The 27189-nt window shown below is 39.7% G+C and overlaps 1 protein-coding gene across 2 annotated transcripts in view; it reads right to left on the bottom strand.

Moving 5' to 3' along the window:
- Positions 1 to 27189, bottom strand: part of STK39 (serine/threonine kinase 39) — a 323317-nt gene that overhangs the window by 75147 nt on the left and 220981 nt on the right. For both annotated transcript variants that reach the window (XM_043998694.1, XM_043998695.1), the window contains exons 13-14: positions 22479 to 22541; positions 18569 to 18636 (exon numbers count right to left, since the gene is read on the bottom strand). In XM_043998694.1, the coding sequence (XP_043854629.1) occupies positions 18569 to 18636; positions 22479 to 22541 (131 nt within the window). The remainder of the gene's footprint in view (positions 1 to 18568; positions 18637 to 22478; positions 22542 to 27189) is intronic.

Raw genomic sequence — 27189 nt, 5'->3', positions numbered from 1 at the left:
ATTTTAAAGAAAAATGTGTGCATACCCACACTCCTTCCCCCTCTCCCCCCTAAACTCATATGCAGAGCAAACATATATGCTTGCTATAAATTCCCCTTGCTGGGATGACAGAAAAAGTGGAATTGTAGATCTCATTTAAGTCAAGTCAAAAGAAGTGTCACAGCCACAGGCAGACCTCAGCAGAAGATCTAGGCCACTGCTCAAGCAATGACTTTTTTTCAAATGCCTCTCTGGGTTTTTGTCTTGAAATGTACTGTAAGCTCATACTATTTTATAAAGATTTGGAATTCTCACATAAGATTTCATATTGTAAGTATTTCCAACAAGTTCACCCTCTCTGACCTGGTTATTCAAGGAGTATTATTATTCTGTACCCTCAAGGTACAGTATCTTAATTTCCATTTTGCATTTGAGTCCAGGTTGCTTCATTACATCTAAGATACAAATATCTTTGGGTGAAGGTTCTCCTGATATGAAGGAACTGTCTGTCAGGGGAAATTTTATTACAGAACAACATTTAAAACTCCCTTTATTTGGGGGTTTAGCTGTTTGACAGCAACCTCCATAAACCTTGGAATGCAGGGCACTTGATAAAAGAAATGATTATTCTGTCCTCTGGGGAGGTTTTCTTTGTTAAAAAACTTTTCTCACTTCTATAACATGCTATAGTGTGTCATTTTTCTATTATCCCTTTCTTCCAGAGTTATATCCCCTAGGCAGGAACGTCAACAAGTACCCATAGTTAACTTTTGAGGGCTGGGGGAAAGGTCCCCAAGAAAGCTGTGGAGTTCATTAGAGGTATTGGCAGTTTAATGTCAGAGATACCCTCCTTGTACAAAGTCTCTCTCTGGCTCCTCAGACTTAATAGCTTTCTTCAGATCCAGCTTCTATGATATAGTAGGAAAATGGAATGGGGGTGGGGGGAGGGGGGAATTATGTCCTTTCACTGTCATTCAATATGCAGTTTTCATGCCAAGGCTGCTGTGATAAGTCTGCTGTCCCTGAACTGGGTGGCTTACGAGATGCCTCCAAGTCAGCTTTGGGTACAATGTCACTAAAGATCAGCTTAGTTCGATCATCAAAATGACAACGACCCCCCACAAATCTTGCTGAAGTATTGCAGGAAAGACCAGAACATATGTAGAAGACAAGACAAAAGGCAGCACAGTAAAGAGGACACCAGTTGTGGAGGGAAGAGGGCCTGGCTTAGGCACTTACTGGAGGTATGACTGTGGCAAGTCACTCAAGCCTTTCTCTGCCTCAGTTTTCTCATTTGTAAAATGAGGGAATTAGATTCAATGGTTTCTTTTTTCCCTTTTCCTTTTTTTTTTTTGGGGGGGGGGCGGGGCAATGAGGGTTAAGTGACTTGCCCAGGGTCACATAGCTAGTAAGTGTCATGTGTCTGAGGCCGGATTTAAACTCAAGTTCTCCTGAATCCAGGGCTGATAGTTTATCCACTGAGCCACCTAGCTGCCCAGATTCAATGGTTTCTATGCTAAAAATGAGGGCAAAAAAAGGATCGAAGAAAAGATTATTAAAAGAAAGATATCACAAAATGTTGAATACACGCATTTCTGCCCCAGAGTCACACACCTTTATGGGAATTGGGGGTGGAGGGTAGGGATGTAGTGATAGTAACAGAAAAAAAAAAAAACTTGGATGAAACATTAAAAACAGACAAGAGGGGGCAGCTAGGTGACACAGTGGATAAAGCACCAGCCCTGGATTCAGGAGGACCTGAGTTCAAATTCAGCCTCAGACACTTGACACTTACTAGTTGTGTGACCCTGGGCAGGTCACTTAACTCTCATTGCCCCACAAAAAATATACAGAGGAGAGCAAAAGTTTAAAAGGGAGACAGATAAACACAGTGTTGTTTTATCATGCATGCTAAACTGAACATATACTTGTTTTAAAAATCAAGCTGTATGTAATAAATATTCATGGATTCCTATACAATTCTCTTTTATTGTTCTTAGTATGGGGAAATGTCCATGATATTTAAGTTTGTGATTTTTAAAAATGTACAATTTTTTAAAAGAAAAGTAATGGTGGCAGTAGTGAAGTACCCTGAAACCCATCCTAGAAGCAAAGGTCAGAAAAGGGACCCATGGCAAGGAGGCAGATTGGGGCAGGAGAAGGTAAGGGAGGATGGTAAGGGATGGTAAGCCAAGTGGCCTGTAGTAAGTGAGTCAGAAGAGACCAGGGCAAACGAAAGCAGGCACTGAGCCTCATACATACTGGGTATGTACAAATATAGCTGGTGACTCATATCAAAAATTTATTTAAAAAAAAAAAGTCAAAAATCACCAGGTAGAATGGAACAGTGGAAAGACTGCTGATCTGCAGAATGCGAAGAGTGTGGTTCCAATCCCAGTTTTGTCGTGTATGACCTATGAAACCTTAGGTAAGTCACTGCTTCTTCATCTGTAAAATGAGAGGACATGGACTAGATAACATCTAAGGTCCCTTCCAGCTCTAAATTCATGTTCCTCTGATCCCTTCCAGTTCTAACATCCCACAATTTTGCTAATAACAATCTCCATCATCTCCTAGATCTCTTTTTTCTGCTTCACAAATAGCCCCTCCATAGCAAACTGCTGGTCAAGTCTTACAACCACCCCCCAAAAAACTCCAAAACAAAATAAAACGATTAGAGAGGAGGCTGACTTTCATTATTAGTCTAGTTTACAAAGTCCTCCCTCTGCCTCCTCTGAGCTCCACGGCACTTCTATATACAGCACTCATTGTGGCAATTCATTTTAACCTGTCAAGTTACCTAAATGTTTATAGGTGTTCCAATCCCAATTACACTATCATTTCACAGAAAGCAAGGGGCTGCCTTCTCTATTAAATAGATTTAGAATTGTACTGTACAGGAGGCAGTGTGGTACAATGTAAAGAGTCCAGAATTTGGTATTAAAAAACAACAACAACAACAACAACAACACTGGGTTTGAATCTCATCTCTGCCACTTAGTACCTATGTGACTTTGGACAGGTCGCTTTAACATCTCTGGGTCTCAATTATCTCATTTGAAAATGAGAGGATTGGATCAGATGGCTTCTCCAGTTCTGAATTTATTACCTAAAATTAAAGACTCTCTGAATAACATTTCCACCTGTAGCATTTCAACCTCACCCTGTTTAAAACAGAACTTGCTATTCATCCCTCTTCCAAAGGCCTGACTTCTAATGTCATTTCTTTTTTTTCTTTTTCTTTCAGGGCAATGAGGTTTAAGTGACTTGCTCAGGGTCACACAGCTAGTAAGTGTCAAGTGTCTGAGGCCAGATTTGAACTCAGGTCCTCCTGAATCCCGGGCCAGTGTTTTATTCACTGTGCTAGACCTAGCTGCCCCCTCTAATGTAAATTCTAACACTAGCTTGTTGTATTACTATAAATTAATCATTTCATCTTTCTGACACCCAGTATCCTCCTCTATAAGATGGGACTATAATACCCGCAACACCTACCTCATAGGTTGTGCTGAATAGTAAAAGAAAACATGAATATACAGTCTTTTGCAAAGTTCTATACATGTGCCAATTGTTGTTAATAATGATTTGCTGTTTCCGTACCATGCCAGGTTCATAACCTTAGCATCGACCATGACTCTTCTTTCCCTCATTCCTCGCATCCAGTTACTTTCCCAGTCTTGGCCATTCTTCCTCCACAACATCTCTCATGTCTATTCCTTTCTCTCTGTTCAAACAGAGTTAAACCCTAGTTAAAGCAGCCCCTGTTCCCTCATCTTGTCTACTACATCCTGGTTGGTCTTTCTGCTCCCAGTCTTTCCCTTCTCCAATCCATCTGCCACCCAGCTACCAAATCAATATTCCTAAAACACTCATGTGACCATGTCCTTTTCCTATGTGCAATGTCTCTCTATGACATCCAGGAGGAAATACAAAATTATTAGTGTAGCAATCTGGCTCCCACTGACCTTCCCAGTCCTATTTCCTATTACTCCCCGCTGTGTACTTTCCATTCCAGTCGATGTAATTTCCTAAGCTGCTGACAAGCTAAGACAGCCCTGCACCCCTGCATAGGTGGCACCCAACATTGAAATGCCTCTACCTTGTGGCCTTCTTCAAAGCACAGCGTAGGGACCTTTCCTAACGTTCCCCATGGTCAGTGTCTTCTCCCTCTAGAATGAACTTCTGTCTGTAACCCATTCCCCACCTAGGAAAATGCCCATCCCTTAATGTCAGAGACTTTTCCTTTTGATATTGCCAGCACCTAGCACAATTACTCACACACAGTAATCACTTAATAAATGTTTGCTGAATTGAATTTGTGTTCTTCACAGTGCCTAATAGAGTGCTATGCTCTCATTAGATCCCCTTTGAAGGAATGACCATATAATTTAATTTGTTAGTTAATTAATTAGAGACTGGGTCTCCCTATCTTGCCCAGACTGTAAGTTCAGTGGACACTTATGGGCCCAGTCCCAATACTGATCAACATGGATGCTTTGATGTGCTCCCTTTTTCCAATGTGAGACAGTGTGCTCCTAATTAGGCAACCCGATGGCACTCTTCCCCCAGGGGCTCACCACCTGGGAGTTGAGCTTAGAAAAGACACCCAATTGCCTTGAGTCTTACTGCTGCTCAGAACTGTGGAGCTTAAGAGGCCACCAATCTCAGCCTCTCCCAGCCACCACAACTATAGGTGTGCATCATCATGCCTAGCTATGTAATTTATTTTAGATATGCTATCTGATTTCTTGTGTCATCTTGATTTTTTAACCCTTTTCAAAACAAAAGACACAACAATTTATGAACCAAATGTTTTAAATCCTTTTTAAATGCCAACTGGCAACAAAAAGGAATATTATGTGAGATAATATTTGTAAAGTGCTTAGCAGGGTACATAGTAGGTCCTTAATAAATGTTTTTTCCCTCTCGCTTTCCAAAAGAATTAGTAACCTAATGCAATTAGGAAAAAAATCTGATACATAAAATTTTTGTTAATTTATAATGAGTTCATAAATAATGATGTCCCAAATGTAACAATAAATAAAAATAATGACATTTATATAGTACTTTAAGATTTGCAAAGCACTTTAACAAGCTTGCATAATCACTTTTTAAAAGCTAAGAACTCATCAGAGCACTCTAGAACAAATTTATTTTTGTCTGGGGAAAAATCCAACAAGCATTAATAAAAACACCTACTGTGTTCAAAGTATAGCATTTACAAACATTAAGACTGCTCAAAATTTAAAAACCAAATCCAAAGCTCACACTGTATTGTGACTGCACTGATACTATTTTCTCAATCACAAGGGAACCCAGAAGAGAATCCAGACATAAACTAAAGGTATGATTTTATGCTATTCCCAAGATTTCTCCACAAAGAGCTCAGAGCCAATCATCATATCAGCATGTTGAAAAATCCTCCCAAGAAGGGGATTGAAGTTATTCCAAAGTTCCTATCACAGCCTACTCTAATTCATCAGACCAGTGAAGATGCAGCTCAGTGGAGAAAACTGATAGGCTCACAGGAGTAACCCCAATGCAAAATATTTCTCTCTAGAGCAGAAAGTGACTTCATTTATTTAGTTATGACAAAAGCCCTAGAGCCACTTCTAAAAGAAGATGTGTCCAGAAAAGATAAGTGAATAAAACTGAGTTTCTGAGAAGGTCTTACACATGTAGCCAGAGGCCAGGAACATTATTTTCTGCATCCAGGAAATGTTTACTTGCATTACTAAAAAACAATAATAATATTTCATGTTTCCCTTGGAGACCTAAGTTATTTAGCCATTTATTTAATTTGGGCAAACTCATTAGAGCAAAAACTGGAACATATTACCACAGGAGTCTACAGAGTTTTATGTTCTGAATATGTAAGGAAAAGGTAGGAAGTTATCTCTCTGAGATTCATCAAGTTCAGCCTTGTCCCAAAAGAGGATAACTTAAAGCTAGGATACCTATATATCTTTAATAGCATGATCTACCCTGCCCACCTCCTGACTTCTAATAATCCCCCGAACATTCTGGTTTTTCTTCCCTGGCACAATTTTCAAGCAAGGTGCTCCTCATCTGCTCTCTTCCCCCACCTCCACACACTACTACCCTTTGACACAGCCATTCCAAATCCCAGCTTTAAGAGACAATGTAGCTGTGAACTTAAACTTATCTCAGTACTCTGGACAAAGGTCTGACATTTTCTTCCCAGAAGGCAAATTAGAAGAAGAAGAAAGAAGAAAGAAGAAAGAAGAAAGAAGAAAGAAGAAAGAAGAAGAAGAAGAAGAAGAAGAAGAAGAAGAAGAAGAAGAAGAAGAAGAAGAAGCAACAATTTACGTACCACTTTAAGTTGTGCAGAGAACTTTTTTTGGGGGGAGGGGCAGGGCAATAAAGGTTAAGTGACTTGCCCAGGGTCACACAGCTAGTAAGTCTCAAGTGTCTGAGGCCAGATTTGAACTCAGGTCCTCTTGAATCCAGGGCCGGTGTTTTATTCACTGTGCCACCTAGCTGCTCCCCCCCCCCCACAACAACCCAAAGGGTTAGGCACTATTACCATCTCTATTTTACAGATGAGGAAACTAAGGCAGAGAGAGGTTTAATGACTTGCTCAAGGTCACAAAGGTAAGTTTCTGAACAAGTGGAAGCTTGTTGGCTAAGATAATGATTTCTGACTCCTGAGTGTTAAAGGAGTCCAGTGATAGGTTCAAGATCACATTATGTCTCAGATAACTGGCTATATCCTAAAATGAGCCAAGGGGATTTTTGAAAGATGAGGACAGGGGGACAGCTGGGTGGCACAGTGGATAGAGTACCAGCCCTGGAGTCAGGAGGACCTGAGTTCAAATCTGACCTCAGACACGTAACACTTATTGGCTGTGTGACCTTGGGCAAGTCACTTAACCCCAATTGCCTCACCAAAAAAAAAAAAAAAGATGAGGACAGAATTAGTTCTTACAATACCTAGCACACTGTGTCTGTTCCATCAATGATAAACACTTCTATGGTCTTTGGCTAGAAATGAAGATGGGGGCTACTGTCTTATGGATTTGGCCAATGTAGCCAATTCCTAAATTAGTCACATAACCAAACTGTGGAGGTAAAACAAGGCATTTGTTTCAAAGAATCCCATGCCCCTGATTCTGGAGGGGAACCACAGGTGCAGTCTGAAGTATAGGGGTCTTGTAGAAAGCTCTACCATTAACACTATACACTGTTTTGATAACATCTCAGGAATCACTTCTATGCTAAAATCAATGCTTCCGCCTGAGAAAAACTAAGCATTTTAGAATTTGTATTTATTTATCTAAGCTGATTATAAAGATATAAGGGGTGGAAGTGGAAGGGGGAGGAGAAGGAGTTGTATTTTGTATATCCTGAGCACCACTTAGCATGCTATGATAGTTGAACAGAGTCAATGATACTCTGGAGTATGTGATCAAAGATAGAGGAATCTGGAAAACAGGGAACCAAAGGGGATGGAGGCAGGGGACTAGAAGGAGATGAGCCATCATCCAAAAAAGAAACACCTTCCTTTAACATGAGTACCACAGAATGGTCAGTGTTCTAATCCACAGGGCTGCACCTGTGACCTGTCTCCCACTCCACCATCAAGTTCATGAATAAGATTTTTACCAAGCAGTAAAAGTTGTCTAGTTCTTCAGTGGTTATCAAATAAAGAAAAATATGTTCTGGGAAGTTTGTTTTCAACAGAAGCCTAAATGTGGAGAAAGCTCTAGCACTGACATATACATGTAACTCTTCAAGACTGAGAATTTTGAGCAAGAAATCTTAACATTCATTATCTCCAGAGACCTGGTAACCAAGAGCTGAAATCACTTTGAAAACAGTTCACCGAATTACTCAAATCTGATCACGAGGACAAGTCCTGGGAGACAACCTTCTCATATAAAAGTACAGAATTGTTTGAAGGGCTAAGAAGAACAGCAAATTCCCTGCTCAGACTGGGGACATACTTCCACCTGGTGCTGAGAAATACACTGTAAAGAGCTTCCTCTTTATGTCACCTCACACAGAAGCAAGGAAAATAAACAGCACCACCACCAAAAGAGATTTGCTAAGTAAAATCTTGGAGGCAATTACCGAAACTACTAACACATTAACACTAATTTTAATGTAATATTTTGAGGAGGTGAGGCATCATGGATGAATTACACTGCGACTGAGAGCCTGGGTGACTGGAAGGGTGGTGGTACAACAGTAACACAGATAGTTGGGAAAAGGAGGGGGGAAATAATGAGCTCCTTTCTAGACATGTTGAGTTTAAGATGTCTATAGGATATCCGCCTGTGTGTGAAGTCTTGTAAATACGAGACTGGTGGTAAAGAGAGACGTGAGGGCTAGATAAATAAATCTGAAAATAATCTGCATAGAGATGACAGGCAAACGTGATCCCCATATCCAATCTGTTGCCAAAGCCTGTCAATTAAGCCTTTTCAGCATTTCACATGTATTCTCCTTTGTCTCCTTTGGCATTGCCAAGGCCCTGGCACAGGCCTTCATCACCTCACAGCTGGCCTAATGCAATAGCCTGTTGGTTGATCTCTGTGCCTCATGTTTCTCCCCTCTATATTCATCCTTCACTCAGCCATTATTGATCTTCTTAAAGGACAGTTCTGACTATGCCACTCATTCAATCAACTCCAATGGCTCCGTATGACTTTTTTTTTTTAAGTGAGGCAATTGGGGTTAAGTGACTTGCCCAGGGTAACACAGCTAGTAAGTGTTAAGTGTCTGAGGCTGGATTTGAACTCAGGTACTCCTGACTCCAGGACCGGTGCTCTATGCACTGTGTCACCTAGCTGCCCCTCCCTATGACTTCTAAGGTCAGATTTTAAATCCTCTGGTTTTTAAAGTCTTTCATAATAACCGGAACTCTTGCTGCCTTCCCAGTCTTCTTACACCTTCCTCCCTCCTCTCTTCAGTCCCCTAAACAATCTATGATGTAGTGACATGGGGCTTCTTGCTGCTTCTACACCAAGCAGTCCATCTTCTCATTCCAGCCATTTTCACTGGCTTTCCTCCATGCTGGGAATTCCTTCTCTCCTCACTTCAGTCTCCTGGCTTTACTGGTTTCCTTTAAGTCTTGCCTAAAATCCCACCTTAATGGTCCTGCCTTCCCTCTGAGAATATCTCAAATTTACCCTGTATATATTTTCTTTGGATATAGCTGTTTGCATGTTGTCGAGCATGTGAATTCCTGAGGGCAGGGGCTGCTTTTCTGCCTTTCTTTGAATCCCCAGGGCTTAACACAGTGCTTACCACACAGTAGGTGCTTACTTAAAACACACACACACACACACACACACACACACATATATATATTTAATGCTGAATATTCTCCCTCAATTCCTGGGTCTTTCCTGGCAAGTAATTTAACCTTGAGAAAGTTACTTGGCTTCTCTAGGCCTCAGTTTCCTCATGTGTAAAATAAGTGGGTTGTACTAGATAGCCTCTGGTCACTTCAATTGTCCCTATCTATGATCCTGTTATCATAGATGTGACCTATGTGACCAAAATAAGTATCTACATAGATGAAATAAGGGAATTAAATGTCAAATGCTAAGAGTGTTTCTTTTAACACCCAGCTTTTCCCACTTGTAGTTTTCCCTCTGTCTCCTGGACCCCTGTATTCACCAAATCAGAAGCATTTCCAAAATTGTGCCAGTGATTGGATCTCTTTAAGAAACTCTATTGAATATATCAAAACACAGAATCAGTAATGGAAAATGCAGTCACACATTTTTTTCCTACAGTTTGTGACCTAGCTACAAACAGATCTCATCCATTTTTGTGGGTACTGGATAGTAGTGTACTCAATGCTTAACAAACAAACAAACAAAAACACCACAAAACCACCACACCTTTTCATCTTCTTAAGAGACTATCCAAAGGCTAGCATGTACAACACTCTCACTGGAGAGTCTTACAAAGCTAAAGGACTTCTAATTAATTCCCATGTGCTTTTTCTACCATATCATATATTTACAGGTTTCCCAAATTCTGGGATTACTTTTCAAAAGTGAAAATTAAATGTTAAAGGCACTTCCTTTGGATAGTTTCCAAGGACTGCTTTTACCCATATAAACTATTATGTCCAGTTGCTATGCACTGAAACTATAATCAGGAAAGCACTTCAACTGGCACTTCTTATTTTCTTGTTGATTAGCGGAAAACATGACATAAATAAATCTGAGAAACTGAAAAAAAAAAATCTTCTTTCTTACAGCTATAGAGATGGGGACCTGAAATTTCACAGAAACACAGCCGAGGAAACTCTCTCTACCAACGCAGGTCAGTACTTTTGCTACAGCTTATAGTCTTAGAGAGTTGCCCAGACCACTAACAAGTTAGGTGACACGTAGAGGGTCTCCCAGCCTGACAAGACTGTCAAAGACAGCTCTTGAACCCTAGTCTTCCTGGCTTCACAGCCACTCTCTATCCACCATACCACACTAAACAAATCTTTTTGAATACCACAGCCCCTCCCCTCGGGCCACCACCAGATGCCCAGAAAAGGAATGTATAAACAAGTTGGTGTTATTCTATGGCAATGCCAGCTCTTAGATTTAAAATCTATTTTTTAAAAAATCCTTTCTGATGTGCCTGTCATAATATTAAATGATTAGGAGATGTTAGAGGGACAATTTAAAATCAGTGTGAAGACACAAATAGGCAACAGTCTTTAAAAATATGCTGTCTCCCAAACTGAAAGCACGACTAAATGTAGAGGCTATAAAGGATGTTGCAGGCAACTATTCCACTGAATTAAAGAAATTTTAAAATGGGAATGGCTAAGTAGTCCCATCTGGCTGGAAAGCAGAGTAGTATGAAAGGAGATTTGAAAAATAGGCTGGAGTAAACCTGAGGAGAGTCTAGAAAGAACAACCAGGAGCTTACATTTTTTTTCATATAGGTAGTATGGGAGCTTTGGGGACATAAGAATGACCCACTCATCACTGATAGAATGCTATAGGTCAAGATGAGGATGACATGAGGGAAAGAGAGAGAGAAGCAAGGGTGGGGCTGAGACAGAGAGAGAGCCAGAGCAAGAGAACACAAACAACAGGAAACTGATGATAAAAGAACTCCCGAGTCCTCAATCTTGGAAGCAGTGCATTCTGTATGCAGTTGAGATAGAGGAGAAGAGCAATAGGTTATAAGGGTTGAGAAAACTAGGGAACTGAGAGATTAGGATATTTAAGGGAATAGAATATGTGAGGGCAGAAGTTGTGGTGGAGAGAGAGGCACCACGAATCAGATAATGAACTTGAGGAGAGAGAATGTTCTCTGGGTCAGGAGGTAATAGCCACCAGAATCCGAATCAGGTGATAAATTCAGAGACTGTGAACCTCAGAATACTGAAGTTGGGGTCAGGAGAACTCAAGTTTAAATCTGGCCTGAAACAATGAGTAGCTGTGTGACTTGGCCCAGTCATTTAACTTCTGTCTGCCTCTATTTCCTCATTTGGATGACAATAATACCTACTATAGCTATTACAATGATTAGGACTATTAACAACAACGACCACCACAACCAGGTCCAGAGACAGACATGGGGTATAAAAAAAAAATCCACACAGCACTGGAAGAGGAAGGTCTTGAATGCAGAGTCATCTAGGAGGAATTAAGCCTCAGTGAAATACAAAAGACATAGGGAGAATGAGAACAGGAGCTCCAAAATGAGAAGTTTCTCAATTGAAGAAGAGCAAGAGTTCCAGGAACTCCATGGATAGAGATCTGGAATACATGAAGACAAGACTTGAGGAAGGTCACCCAGGTGAAAACTGCTGCTGCAGAGGATGACAACAAGGCAAAGAACGGTTCAGGAAGAGTATAAGCCAAGTGATAAAACACCTGAGGAAGATACAAGGAAAATTACTATTCCCTCTACTTCTCAAGCAGGGAAGAGAAGCAAAAATGGTATAGTTTAAATAGTTAAATAATAAATTACTTGAAGCCTTTTCTATGAAGGATTTGGCTACCAAATCAAAAGAAAAAATAGATAACTGCTGAAGAATGAACAATACTAGCAAAGTACTCTATCAGATCTATTATACCTAATCCTGAAGAAAAGGGTCCCTACTGAAGCCTATAATAAACAGCAACAGCAGTAATAGCAGCTAACATTTACATACTTTGCGCCAGGCACAAAGGTGTTTCACAAATATTATTTCATTTTATCTTCACAGCAACCCTGGGAAGCAGGTGTTATTATTATCTTCATTTTACAACTGAGGAAACTGTGACAAACAGAGGCTAAGTGACCGGTCCAAGGTCACCCAGCTAGAAAGTATCTAAGGTTGCATATGAACTCAGGACTGCCTATGGGCTCAGCATTCTGCAAACTATGGTGCCACCAGGTTGCCTACAACCTGCAGAATTCCTCTTCCCAGTTCCCAGATTGATCCTATCTCCAATTGTTACAGTGTTCAGAACGTTAATATGTTGAGAAAAGAAATAACAGTTACTGTGGTAACAGGAAAACCAAAAGAACATGAACCAAACACAACACTGCTTTAAATGAACACCAGACTCATCAGAGATTATACTATTTAATGGTACTTTTTGAAAATAAAAGTTAATAAAAATGTCACATACCCATGACTGGTAAGATTGATGTTTGTAATTATTTTTTTATAGACTGGAAAATGACAAACAAGGTAAGTAAACACAGACATACAATCTTAGAAGAAGACACCTCGGAGATTACTTAATAAAGGAAATCTCAGACTCCGGGCTACTGCTCTGAGTGACTTAAACTCCCTCCCAGAAAATCATAACATGAAATCCTCCGTTTCTTTATTCAGATGACTGTGTCATCAGATCAACAAGTCTTTCTGAAGAGAAACCAAGATGTAGATAGTAATGGTAGAAAGGAGTTAGTGATATAAAATCACAACAAACATGCAATTTATATTTGAGACAATCAATCTATTCTAATCAGGACTACCCATTTTTCAGATGATAAAAGATATCAAAATCCTCAGAGAAGCTCATCTTTACAGTTGGAGTTTTTTATATTTATGAAGGGGAACAGTAATTTAAGAAATAAACTACTACAATCATCTTCACACCAGATGACATAAAATACCTTATTATTTCAGTCAAGCAACAAGCATTTATTAAATGCCTACTATGTGCCAAATTCTGTGCTAGGTGTTAAGTACACAAAGGTAGAAATGAAATTCTTTCCTCTAGGATTTTATATTCAATTGGGGAAACAACATGTACATACTTAAATGTATAACATGCATCTAAATACACACGCATATGTGTATGCATCAATGTTATGAATATATGCACATGGGATTAGAACCATACCTTCATTGTTTTAAGGAATTTCCAGTGAGGAAATTCCTTCTACAGCTGTAAATCAACAATTTCTCAGGCTAAGAGCTTTGCAAAGATTTGCCAAAAGTCACAAAGCTAGTATATGCTAGAGTTGGGATTTGAACTCAGGTTGTCCTAACTTTGAGACCAGCTCTTGATCTGCCAAGTCATGCTACCACATACAGGGAAGCAGAGAGGAGAGGAGCAATTGTTACATTCATCATATTTGTATCCTAAGCACCTAGCAGTGTCTAAGCACATAGTAGGCCCTCAGTAAATGCTTACTGATTAACTGATCGGTACAATTCAAAGAGATTTGGATTAAGATGACCTGAGTTAGAATTCTGGCATGTGGAAATGGATAAATGTCTTCATCTTTGTGTACCTCAGTTTCCTCATCTGTAAACTGAGGAGGTTGAACTACATAATCTCTAAGATCTTTTCTAGCTCTAAATCTATAATCGTATTAGTTGACTATCAAATATGCAGGTTTATATCATACTGAGCATTAAGGATGCTTCTAGGATTAGGGAAATCCTGAATAAGAATCACGAATGATCTTCTTTCATAATGAAAATAATCTTGTAGCATTCTACTTCTAGGCTGGAATATAATTGCATTAGAGAAATGATGATGAAGCAGATAGGTGGTGCAATGGGTAGAAGTCTGGGCTTGAAGTCAGGAAGTTCAAATCTGGCCTCAAAGGCTTGATTTGTGATCCTAGGCAAGTCACTTTAACCTGTTTGCCTCAACTTCCTCAACTGTAAAATGTGGATAATAACAGTACCTACCTCCCAGGGTTGTTGCGAGAATTAAATGAGACAATATTTAAAAAGCTCTTAGCAAAGTGCTTATTATATAGTAGGTGCTATATAAATGCTTATTCCCTTCCCCCTCATATCAAAGATGATCAGTCCAGACAAAAGACAGAAACTTATAAGACCAGAAACCCTGCCTACAGATCCAAATCTTCTTAATAACTTTGAAAACATGGATCAGTTTATTTTTCTCTTTAAATGTCATGGAAGAAGAAAGCATACAGATAAGTTAAAAAATGAATCTTATTCCAGGAGAAACAATCTATCTCCTTACACTGTCAGAAGGGTGACCTCCCATATGCTCCCTAATAAGCTAAGTGATGGTGTTGTAAGATGAAAACCGTTCCAAAAATTACATGAGACAATGCCAATGAGAGCAAGCAGAAGGATAATTCCTGGGTACCTGTTTTATATCTCCTCATCATTATGTATTTATTCATAGCATTTGTGTATGCCAAAGATTTCAATAAGTGCTGGGAGAGAGGTGAATGATAGGGAGTCTTAGCCATTGCTTTCTAGGAACTCTACCCCTCCCCTGACAAACCCACTCAAACAAAAATCTGAGAACTTCTATTTTCCAAGTGCTGTACAATTGAGGCCACAATATGACATGTAAACAGCAAACAAATATGTAGAGGAGATAATGGGAGCTGAGATGTAGGACTGCAGGAAAAGCAGCCAGGTGGTGACAATGGAGGTACCTCCAGACTCTGGCCTCCTACCTCATCTTCAGCCAACACTGCTCTTTCCAGAATTACCAACAATCTTTTAATTGCCAAATATGGCAGTGCCCGTTCTCCATCCTCATCTTCCTTGGCCTCTATACAGCCTCTGACACGGTCCATCACCTTCTTCATAGTCTCTCCTAGGGATCTGTAATGCTGCTCTTACCTGATCTTCTTCCTCCTTGAGCATTCCTTTGCTGGATCTGTCTGCTAACCACGGCTGTCCCACAGAGTGCTCTGCCCTGGGTCCTCTTCTATTCTTTCTCTAAACTGTCCCTTGACATAAGCTCCCATGGAGACAAGGCTCACTTCTATGTTGATGATTCTCAAATCTACTTATCCAGCCCTAACCTCTAGGCTTGCATCTCCAAATGTCAGGGAGACATCTTAAATTCAGTATGTCCAAAACTGAACTATTTCCCTGCAGGCCATCTGATCTTGTCTAATACTATCAAGGGCACCACTAGCCTCCCAGTCGCCCAGACATGCAGCCTAGGTGTCATCCTTGTCTCCTCATTCTCTATCCTCCCCTCCCCCATATCCAATCTGTTGCTAAGGCCTGTCAATTTGACCTTCACAACATCTCTCATATAGGACCCCTTCTCTCCTCCGACATTGTCAAGATGCTGGTGCAGGCCATCATTACCTCATGTCAGTAGCCTGTTGGCAGGCATTCCTGCCTCAAGTCTTTCCCCACACTAGTCATCCTCTACCCAGCTGTCAAACTAAATCTCCTAAAGCCTAGATCTGGCCGTGTCACCTCCTCATTTAACAAAGACCTATCCTATCACCTCCAGGATTAAATACAAAATGCTGTTTGACATTTAAAACCTCCCCCACCTGGCCCCATCCTATCTTTCCAGTGTTCTTATACCTTACTCCCACACTCGTTTCCCCAGTATACTGCACTATAAACCAGTAACACTAGCTCTTTGCTATGTCCTGAACAAGACTGCAGACACTGGAGATGTTCGCTAGGTCTTCGGACAACTCTCCCTCCTAGAATTTCTGGCTTCCTTCCAGTCTCAGCTAATATTCCAGTCTATGAGAAGTCTTTCTTTACCACCCCTTCTCCTTAATGCTAGCACCTTCCCTCTACTGACGGTCTCTGATTTCTCCAGTTTGTATCCTGGTTGTACATACTCATTTTCACGCTCTCTCTCCCACTAGATTATGATGAGCTCCTTAATGACAGGGACTGTCTTTTGCCATTCTTTGTATCCCCAGCGCTTAGCACAGTGTCTGTCATATAAAAGGTATAGTGAAGAATGGAGTTCGGAATCCTAACACCTGGATTCGAGTCTCCACTCAGCTACTTCCCACTTCTGTGACCTTGGACAAACCATTTACCATCTCCAAACCTCAGTTTCACCATCTGTAAAAGGAAGACAAGAATCCAGGACTAGGTAACCCCTGAGTTTCCTCCCAGTGCTAGCTCTCTCTGACTCCACAACTTAACCTTCCTACTTCACAGGACTCCACCAGGCAGTAGAAGCCTGAGCTGAAGGGCACCCGTATCTAGTAGAGACCTCAAGGCTCAAGGAGCTAAAGGCGATAGAGTCTTGAAGAAGAGGGCTCAAGCCCAGCAGACATCTTGAAGGGAGCCATCAGGGGCCAGATGTCTGTGCTTCCATGGACTCAAGAGACTGGGAACTGCCGTCTGCCATGGCAAAAAGCCTTCTTCTTCTCCCTCTACTCATTTGGGGGCGGGGGGAGGATGGGGGTTAAGTTACTTGCCCAGGGCCACACAGCTAGTAAGTGTCAAGTGTCTGAGGTCAAATTTGAACCCAGGTCCTCCTGAATCCAGGGCCGGTGCTTTATCCACTGCGCCACCTAGCTGCCCCCCTCTACTCACTTTTATGCCTGTTAACCTCAGCTCTGACCTGTAGTCCTTCCCAGATTTCCTAGTCCACTGAAACCTCTGGCATCCCCACTCTACTGATGACAAACTTCACCAGAAACCTTTTCATCTCCTATTCTTTTGATACTTCAATATCCGTGCAAATATGGTTCTCCTCAGAAGACAATGCAACTCTGGCTACTTTTTCAAGCTCCCTAACAGCCAAAATACTGGGCTACAGGGACTTGGGCTGCCTATGGCTACTTCTGGCCTCTCCTTCTTGTACCATCCTTCTGCAACCTCTCCCTTTCTTTGAGCTGTACTATCATCCAAGCCACAGCATCACTGGTATGATCTACTGATAGGGAGGTTATATTTCCTCCTCCCTGGTTTGCTCTTCTCTTCACTACCTCAGCCTCTGTCTTCTAGTTTGGGGACTTTCACTATTCATCCAAATGTCAACAATGCCTGATGCCAATTAGAGTGAAAAGGCTGGGAAACAGTCAATATTCGGTGCAAACCAAAATGTTCAACTAAGGTTTGGATACAGACTAGATTTTGTGTTCATATCTTTTATGATTGATGAAGCAAATTAAGCTGTTCTCCTTTGAAGAGAAGACATGCTGATTTATACTAAATACGCACTGGACCATCAAATTAATGTTGGACATTAACTAGCTAATGTTGTACATTGGTTGTAGCTAAATATTTGTCATAATACAGATAACATCAAAAGCTTCATAACTCATGTCGCCATACCAACTAACATTTTAAAAGTTTAAATTAAAGTCTAAAATCTTTACTTAAGGATAAATGTGTATTAATGCACTGTGTCAACAAAAACATCTGTATTTAAGACATAAGTTGTTTTTTTAAATTTCAGATACATAATATGGCTCATTCAAAAATTAGTTCATCATCTTTTTTATTTACCTAATTAACCTGCTATATGGGACTCTTGATAATGACCATTATAAAAATGATATGCATCACTTTAGATGAAAAGTGTGTATGTATATAGTTTATGAATATATAGCTATACACCATGTAAATACACACACACACGTATAGTATACATAGCTAGATACTATATAGCTATAACCTATGTGTGTATATGGATGGCAATGAAGATACACACACAAAAAACACACAAGATAAATATATATGCATAAATATTGAGAAAGGCATTTTGATCATTTGCAAACTGGTCATTTTGAGGAAAGTTCACAAAATGTTTAAAGAGTAAACCAAGCTTATTACAAAAATACTTAAGAAGGACTACAAGCTACACACTTGATTCTATTAAAAAGTTCTTTAAAATGCAGCAGCTCCTATTCACTACATAACTACAAAGACTAGACACGGTCTGGAGAGGCACTATATTTGTATCTATTTCCTAGAAGACTGAATGTTCCTTCAAAATATATCTGTCATTTCTCCACAGTGGTTGATCAAACCTGCCAGTGAAAAATGTTCTGAGCAGGCAACTTCTAATACAGCCATGGTTTATTTCTGTCAGAGACTGACTGCTGAAGTGTGAAAGAAACTCATTAAAAATCTCTCACTGTGATCCTACATTGCAAGGGGGGGGGGGAAGAGAAGGAAAAGGGGGGAAAAACCCTTAATGAAGTGTACACTGAGCTTGAAGTCACATTCATATTCTGCTTTTCATTTTCTTCTTCTTTAGTAAGCAATTAGAAGATAGCAATTAGTTCACAGAATACTGCATATAGCTGGCCATATTGGGAGATTAAAGAGGTTAACAATTTTATTTCATATTCATATCATGAAAACTTAATGAGGTGCTAAGAAATAATACTCTAAAGACAAAAGGCAACATTTTAAAAAAATTAAATTATTTACCTTAATCTTAAAACAAGATTCACAGCGCAAGAAGTTTCTGTGAGCTCTTCATTAATATTAGGCTGACCCTTTAAAAACAAAAGAGTACAAGGTGTTATAAGATTTATCAAGAAATAAATAAATATTGGCATCACCTCTCACTAAATTAAGATAGCACTTTGCTCCTAAAAACCTGAAAAGCACTTTATGTATACCATCCCATTTACTCTCAAAAGATAGCATTAGAGATATAGGGCTGCTAATTTCTAGAGAATATGTAGAGAGAAGTTTCAAAAAGAAATCCTTGTTTTCAGGATAGAAAAAAAGTGGCCCACTGGTATCTTTGAGAGGAAGAAAAAGGGAGAAGATAACCATCAAAAGTGTCTTTAAAGAGAAGTGCTCGGCCTGCTGCCAACTGGTCCTTGTCCTCACTCGTGGGACATCTCTCCTCTTCAAAAAGGTGAACAATGAAGAAGAGACACTAAGGAAAACAAAGGGGGAAAGCTATAGTGGCACAGTAGAAAGAGACTGCATTTAGAATTAGAAAACCAGAGTTCAAGTTCCAGTTCTGACACATACCAGCTGAGAGGACTCAGGAAAGTCAATTAACTTCCCTGAGGTTCTATTTCCACATCTATAAAATGGGAATAATAGAAATTGTGTAGCCTATCAGACAGGGTTGTTGGGACGACTAAATGAGGTAATGTATGTGAATCCTTCTGTAACCAGAAAGCACACAGCCATTTGGTAACTGTTCATATTGTTTCATACTGGAAGCAAAATGTGTTCTCTTTTTTAAAATCCAACTTTGTTGTCATTCTAGGTCACTCTGTTAGCCCCTTGCTGAAACGGAGGCTCTGCCCTTGATGCTTCTCCTACAAAACTCCATCCTTCTAATTACCATTGCTATAAAGGTGATCCACTTATAGGACCTCATTTCCCTATTGTCCAGTCTTCCCTTTACTCACTGACAACATCTTCTTGGGAACCAGCTACTAATCATCCAATTATAGTATAGGAACTGGAAAGTAAGGGTTCTAGTTGTGGGAACATGGTGGTGGAGAAGGCCAAGGTTCAAATCCTGCCTCCCATGTTTCCTAGCTTACTGCCAAAGCACAGGCTTAACCACATCGCTCCCATGAGCAGCAAAGCCCATTGACTCCTTATCATCTCCAGGATCAAATACAGGCCCCTCTACTTGGCATGTAAAGTCCTTTACAACCTAGTTTCAACTTAACTTTACAGCCTTATGATACAGGACTTCCCCATTACATACTGTTTGTTCCTACTAAACTGTCCACTTTGTGCTATTCCTCACACCTGGCACTCCACCACTCATCTCCATGCCTCAGCACAGGCTGTTTCCTACAACTGAGATGCCTTTTTAATACACTCGAAAAGTCCTTCCTTACCTTCGACTCTTAGAATCCCTAGTAGCCATCAAAACTCAGTTCATATACCTTCTCTTTGAAGCCTTTCCTGGTTCCCCAAAATATTAATGCCACTCTTTTTGAAATTACCTTGTATTAGTGAGAAAATAATGGGGTTCTATGAGACCCAGAGAGCCTGGCCAGACCTTTCTTAACGCTAGCCCAGAGTCAGGAGAATTTCAAAGGAAATGTGGTTGGACCTTGGGCTGTGAATAGGGATTAAAACCACACCTACCTAAAGGCTTTTTCCCCTAGAAGGGCTCCCTACTCTGACATCAGCACACAATGCACTGAACCACTCTCAAATCCAGTAAACCAATAGATTTGAATGATGCTAGCCAATTAGCTTCAAGCAATGTGTAAGGGCGGGCTCTCCTCTGGCCCACAGGAAGCTTACACAGTCACAAGTTCTCTTGGCCCTGGAACTTGGAGAGAGGCAGACACAGCCCACTATGACTCCTCACTATTTCTCCTTCTTAACTTTCTGAGCCATGTGCTATCTTTACTAATATTTAATATGCTTTAATAAATGCTTAATGCCCCAAACTGATACAGTGGCCTCTAATTTCTAAGTAGCTATATATCAGAACCCCAGATAACTTTCTGTAAACTTGGGACAGTATATAGGGCAGCCCCATATAATTTTAATCACCACATATTCATTTGGTAAATATTTCTATGGCTATAACGTTATCTCCTATAATATATCAAACTCCTTGAAAGCAAGGGCTGTTTCACTTTTGTCTGTGTGTTTCCATTGCTAAGTACTGTACATGGAACAGAGAAGGAATTAGATAAATTTTTCTTAATTGATTTGATATTTGTATATCATTTAACCTTAACTTCTGTTTGCCTCAGTTTCCTCATCTATAAAATGGGAATAATAATAGCAACTACCTCCCAGGGTTGTTACAAGGATCAAATGAGATAATATTTATAAAATATTTAGCACGATAGCACACAGTTAAGTGCTATAGAAATGCTATTTATTTATTTATCATTATTAATTTTCTCATCTGTAAATTGAGGATGATAATAAAATTTCTCATAGGGTTATCTACAGGATAAAATGAGAGAATATATGTAAAATGCTTTGCAAATCTCGTGTAGTAGTCATCATCGTCATAGCCATAGTAGCAGTAGAAGTAGTAGTCATAATCATAGTAGCAATCATTCTGCTACCAAGTAACTGCATGTGACCCCAAGCAGATCATTTCATATCTCTGGGTCTCAATTTTCTCATTTATTAAATGGGGACAAGGCCAGCTTGGAACAAGTCCATTATCTCCAACCTAAACTATTCTGTGGACCAATAAGACATTTAAATTCCATTAAGGACTGTTCTGCTTTTACCACAGCTGCTCTCAGCAGTGCAAGGGAAAGGAACCAAGAAAAAAGGAAGAAAGACAGAACCAAAGGTGTGAGGAGAAGCATTTGGGAAAAGTTAGTCTATGTTTATAGGTTTTAAGAAGTAGACAAGTTTTATAAACCAGCCCCAGATTTACCACAGATTAGCTGTTGAGAAATACCAACCATGATGATGCCAGACTTATTATACCTATAGAAGTTCAGTGTAGCATAAACTTAATAGTTGAAAGAGACCTCACGGTCAAATCTACCCATTTATAAGTGAAGAAACTGAGGTCTAAACAGGTTAAGTAACTTGTTCCTTGTCTAACTGCAAAGTGCCAAAATCAGGTTTTGAAGCCAGGTCCATAGCATTCCCCTGCCAACCTGTTACATCATTCAAATCAATATTCTTCTAAAGAAAAGAAACTTAAGAGAATGTGACTAAAACTTTAAATGCATTTTCCATTTTCAAAGTAAAAAATCAGTGGTGCTGTGCAGCCCAGGTGCCACTGTAACTCGTTGGTGTCTGGAAGCAGATAGCTTGCCCGGAGTCACAGTAAACCTTCGATGGAGCATTCTCCTTCCTAAATGGTACTGGATCCCAAATGACCATATAAGATTCTCCACAAAGGTGACATTTGCTATAATTACGTTAAAGGGTCTAAGAAGTCAATCAAGGCATTGTTTTAATAGGAAAAACAGAAGAGACAAAAACAGCTTGTGAAGTTTGCTAACAAAGAATCAAGAAATAAAAAGGACTGAATGAAAAAAATCAGTATCCTAGGCCAGTACTCTTCTCTAAGATCAAAACAAAACAAAAGTGAAAAAATCCACTATTTATTAATTAGTCATGAGTTACAAGGTTGGAATGTGGTATCATGTTCTCACTATTTTCACACCTTTCATTATTTCATACAACACTAGCAATTCTGAAAGGAGCCTAGGAATCCATTTTTGCTTGGAGGACCATAGGCCATGATAAATAATTGCTCTCCCACACTTTTATTCAAAACCAGAAAATTTACATGTAAGCCCATGATTTGGAAGCATTATTTTAAAAAGTTATTAATTTTCCTTACTAAAATACTGGTGGTCCTTCAAGATTCCTCTACAAAGTATCCTGAATTTGAATGGACAGAGCAGGTACATACCTGAGAGTCCTGTAGAGAAAGTGACTGTATCTGCTCAGGTATACTGCTGGCATTCACTGTAATCTGTCAAGAGAGTAATGCATCAGAGTACTTAAAGGCACCAAATGGATAACATTAAAGTCAGTCTGATGATGATCAAGTCTTAATGATCAGAAACACAGCTACTGTTTTCAAAAGGTAAAGAAATTAAGAAAAGAAATGAGTGACAGAAAACATGTTTTGTTTGACATACTAAAGGTGATAATGGAAACAAGCCAGAAGACGCATGTGACTTGTGGCATAATCTGATAAAATATTAAAGGATCCTAAATTAAAGGATGCTTGCTTAGCAGAACCTTTGTAAAGACCCTTTAATCATTACCTTGAAAACGTATCAAAAGGAAGATCTAACATATAGAAAGTTGGGTTTTTTGGTGTATGTTTTTCCCATCAGAGAAGCACGGATGCAGAGTGGTGTGCAGAATTTCCCCCTCAAAGTCTGAAAAGTAAGGGGCACTAGTGACATACCCAAGTGATTTTCTTCTTCAGTGCTGCTTTTCCTGACCTCTGTCCTGTGGCCCAACTCTAATACCCAGCATTCCACAAGAAGCAGGGATTATGAATGAGAAAGGAGATGCTCTCTATCTATCTTCTTATCAGTCCCCATGATTAGATACCATAACTAAAGCTAACTCTGTTTTCAAAAAAAAGTTTTCAAAAGGAAAAGGAAGCAAAATCTCCTTTTCTAGATACAGTCATAACGACTATGGAAGACAGCAGATTGGTATGAATACATGAGACAGCTATTTCCCTCTCCTGAAGGCATGGGACTGAACCATATGATCACTTGAGGTGTCTTTTAGTCCCATGATTCCACCTCCTTAATTAGGGTCTAATTGCTACATTCTGCATGAAACACCCAAGTACTGCTGTTTCAGATAAGGAAGTACTCTATCATTAGCTATGGAACCACTGTAGCTAAATCCTTTCATCCCCAGCTGATCTAGCAGAATGTTCTAGTACTCTTTACTTGACTGGATGATATTCTGGATTTCCCATTAATTCTGCCTTTTGTCTCAGAAGACAAGACTTGGACACAAATTCCAGATCCCTCCTGGAACAGATGTAGAAATAACTCAAGTTAACAAGAATAGTTGGAGAATGGTCAATTCTGTTTAATTTTCTGGAAATTAACTGAGGATTTTAATCTGTCTTTGCATTGAAACTAGGGGAAAAGGCCACTCTTGTCTACTTGGCTCCTGAAGTGCCTACGTAGCACAGGCACACAACTTTATCAGTTGGCTTCTGGTAAGGCACACATACAGGCAAAGTAGGTGTGTATGTTGATATGAGGAGTCTCGAAATGGATCACCTCACTAAAATCCCCTCCCTCCACTCCTTGTGGGCTGGCCATCATGCCTGAAATGCCACCATTTCAGATGTTATTTTGGGTCTAAGACACTGACATTTCTCAGCAGTTGCTGTTGAAATAGAAATAATCCTAGGAGGGTAACATATTGAGCTAATGGTTATGACTACTTTAGTATAAACTTGAATGCTGGCTCAATCTCCAATAAAGGCAAAGACACTAGATGGGATGAGTGTTTTGGGGGGAAGAAGACAACAATTTTGGAGTTTGGATGATGTTCAGGAGGTGACTGTGAGGAGATGAGTACCTAACAAAGAGGAAAGGGTTGCAAAAAGCGAAGACAGGAAATGTAAGGTCAACTTTTTGCCTAGAAATCAATTTTAACTTTTAACTTTGTAATTTTAGAAATACAGCCCACTTCTTAAAAAAAATTTCACTTAATAATGAGAGCATCCAGCACTAAAAAAAAATTTCTTTGGACTAGATCTGTGATGTAATTGTTACAAGGAAATCCAAATGAGGAAACTCCCTGTATCAATACAGGTCCTTCCCTTTTCTGCATTTGATTGTGTTAGAGTCACTGTCCTATAACAAGGATGGGTTAACTGTTCAGCCAGCCAAGGTATTCTATCTTTCACATTCTTAACATGGCTTTATAAAAATAACAAGTGATAGTTAACTCTAATGGGTTTAGTTTAAGTATAATAAACCTGAACTTAAAAATAAAATATTCCTTTCCAATTTTCCACACAAAGAGAAAACACAAAGCTTTGAAAATTGATGGAAATAATCAGTGATAAAAAATAAAATTTGATTTGAAATAGAAGTAGCTAGCATGGCTCTAAAAGTCAACTGTTGCCATTGAAAAGTATTATGTTTTAGAAAAAAAAATCATGGTGACTAAATCTCAGCATGTTTCTAGTTTCTTTGCTAGCATGATAAACTTGGCTTGAATCTAGGCTGAATAATTTTCCCCATGAAATCAAAATGCAGAAGCTGAAAGAAAGTAGCTCCCCAAAACAGAACACTCTGTGGTATTTACTGTAGGCACAGCTAAGTTGCAGACAGTAACTGCCACACCAATTGACCCTGCTCCACCCCCATTAATGAATAGGTCCAGAGTTTTTATAAGGAACTACTGAAGTCCACACTCATTTTCTGAAAGGGTCAGGCTGTGCTTGTAAGTATGGATCTTCACAAATGCAGGGCAGAGACTGCCCTTGGTTTCTAGCCTGGCCTCTGGAGTGCAGGGCAATACCAGCTGCTTGAGGGTGCTGCTTATATGAGTGCCCTGTAATAAGAATGCTAGCTACAAAGTACTGACCTCACAAGGGATGTGGGACATACATCCCTAGAATCAAAATCCATCTCATTTCCCTTCGGCAAAGAACAAACAGGTACAATGCCTAACTGATAAGAAGGGGTGCTTCAAATTAATTTAATGGAACAATTGGTTTTTTTTTTTTGTTTTGTTTTGTTTTTGGTGAGGCAATTGGGGTTAAGTGACTTGCCCAGGGTCACGGAGCTAGAAGTGTTAAGTGTCTGAGGCTGGATTTGAACTCAGATCCTCCTGAATCCAGGGCCGGTGCTCTATCCACTGCACCACCTAGCTGGCCCAGAACAATTGTTTTTTAAGAGTCTTCTATGTGTAAGGTGAGCCGGCACTGACGGCTAGAGAGCCAGCCTTGGAAGCCAAAAAGCCCTGGGTTCAGGGCCCACCTCTAATGCAGACAGGCTGGGTGACCCTGGGCAAACTCATAGCCTCTCAGTGTCCCAGGAAGTTATCTCACCTGAGAGATCCCTTAGCTAATGAAATGACAAGTCCATTCCCACTCCCTATCCCTGAGGGGATGGCACTCTTCTCAGCCCTACAGCTACTGCAAATAATAGCAAGAAAGTATTAGTTCACAGGATGGGGAAGTCCCCACAGGGCTAAAGGACTGTTTAATAGTACTTCTTTGTCTATCACCCACAAATAAATAGCTTTCACTGTGCTTTGCTAGGCCTTCCAAAACAACTTATTGAATGAAGAAATGGTACTTTTCTTTAATCACATATTAGATGATGCAATAATGAAATGATCATTTCTTTTTCCTCAAATTGAATCAGTGTACTATAGCAGAAAGAACACCTGACCACCTGGTATGAATTCCTATTCCACTGGTGGTGTGAATTTTGGCAAGTGATTTAACTTTTACTGAACTTTAGTTCCCTCATCTGTAAAATGGGTATAATTTATTATACCCAGGGCTGGTGTGAAGCTCAAATGACAAAAGCTATGAACTTAAAAGTGCTTTGTAAACCTTAAAGCATTATGTAAACATGAGCTGTTATTATTATAACGTGGGTGTCTTGTTCTTTCCAAAGCAAATTCTAAGCAATCTTGTTATAATATGGTTCCTGTTTTTTCATCAGTGTCATCTATTATGCTTAGAAAAGAGAAAAAGGAATAAATCTATACTTGATAGTAGAAGCTGATGCTCCTCCTGAATTTGATTTGGGCAAGAAACTGAAGACCTTAAGGGCAGGGGTGGCTTCTCCATCACTGCTGTCAGTTGAAGACAGGGCTTCACAAAAGGAAGGCAGATTTGGGAAATGAAAAGCAAATGTTCTTCCAAGTTAATCAAAAGGCTAAAGAGACAAGGACAGCAAAGGGAAAAAACTGTCCATGAAAACCTACCAGATTAGGTATCATAGACAGTAGCTACAATGAATGAAGAATAGTAGTGGGAATGCCCAGAAATTCACAATGACAAAAAACTAAGAAATAAGTCAGCCACAAAACCCACAGCTTCAGATTGCTACCATACACATTTACAAAGTACAGATAACAAGTAAGGCAAACGGGAGATACTAATACAAGGAGGCAAATTTGACTGTAGGGTATCACTGAGAATTGGTGGAATGGAACCCATTACTGGAATACTGGCTCTGGTAGGATACTTTTTTTTTTTTTTTTTAGAAAACAAGCTAAACAAAAGGGGAAGTGTGAATATATTAAGATGATAACCTCATGTGAAGAAATCCAAGAATGGGATCAGGGAGGGGGAAGCATGGAGGAGAGCATCCAGACAAAGCTTAATAGAAGCAATCATGATATTGTGACTACAGTATACTATAGACTCCTAGTTAGAAATATGGATGGGCTGCCATGGAGACATGGTAGAGATGGAATTCAATTATTCAGAAATCTAGAATTCTTACTCTGTCAAAACCAGATCAGCTAATAATTTCTTCTCTTCCTTAATGATAACTGTCTACTTCAAAAGGTGGAGGAAGCAATAATAAATCTGCTTTTCTTTTCCTGTTTTGGACCAGACTTCCACCATAAAGGAGGCTGCTGAAATAGAAATGATGAAAATC

This window comes from Dromiciops gliroides, chromosome 3 (assembly GCF_019393635.1).
Source record: "Dromiciops gliroides isolate mDroGli1 chromosome 3, mDroGli1.pri, whole genome shotgun sequence".
Taxonomy (NCBI): Eukaryota; Metazoa; Chordata; class Mammalia; order Microbiotheria; family Microbiotheriidae; genus Dromiciops; species Dromiciops gliroides.
Note: the sequence above shows the minus strand (reverse complement) of the source record. Positions and strands in the feature narration are given on the sequence as shown.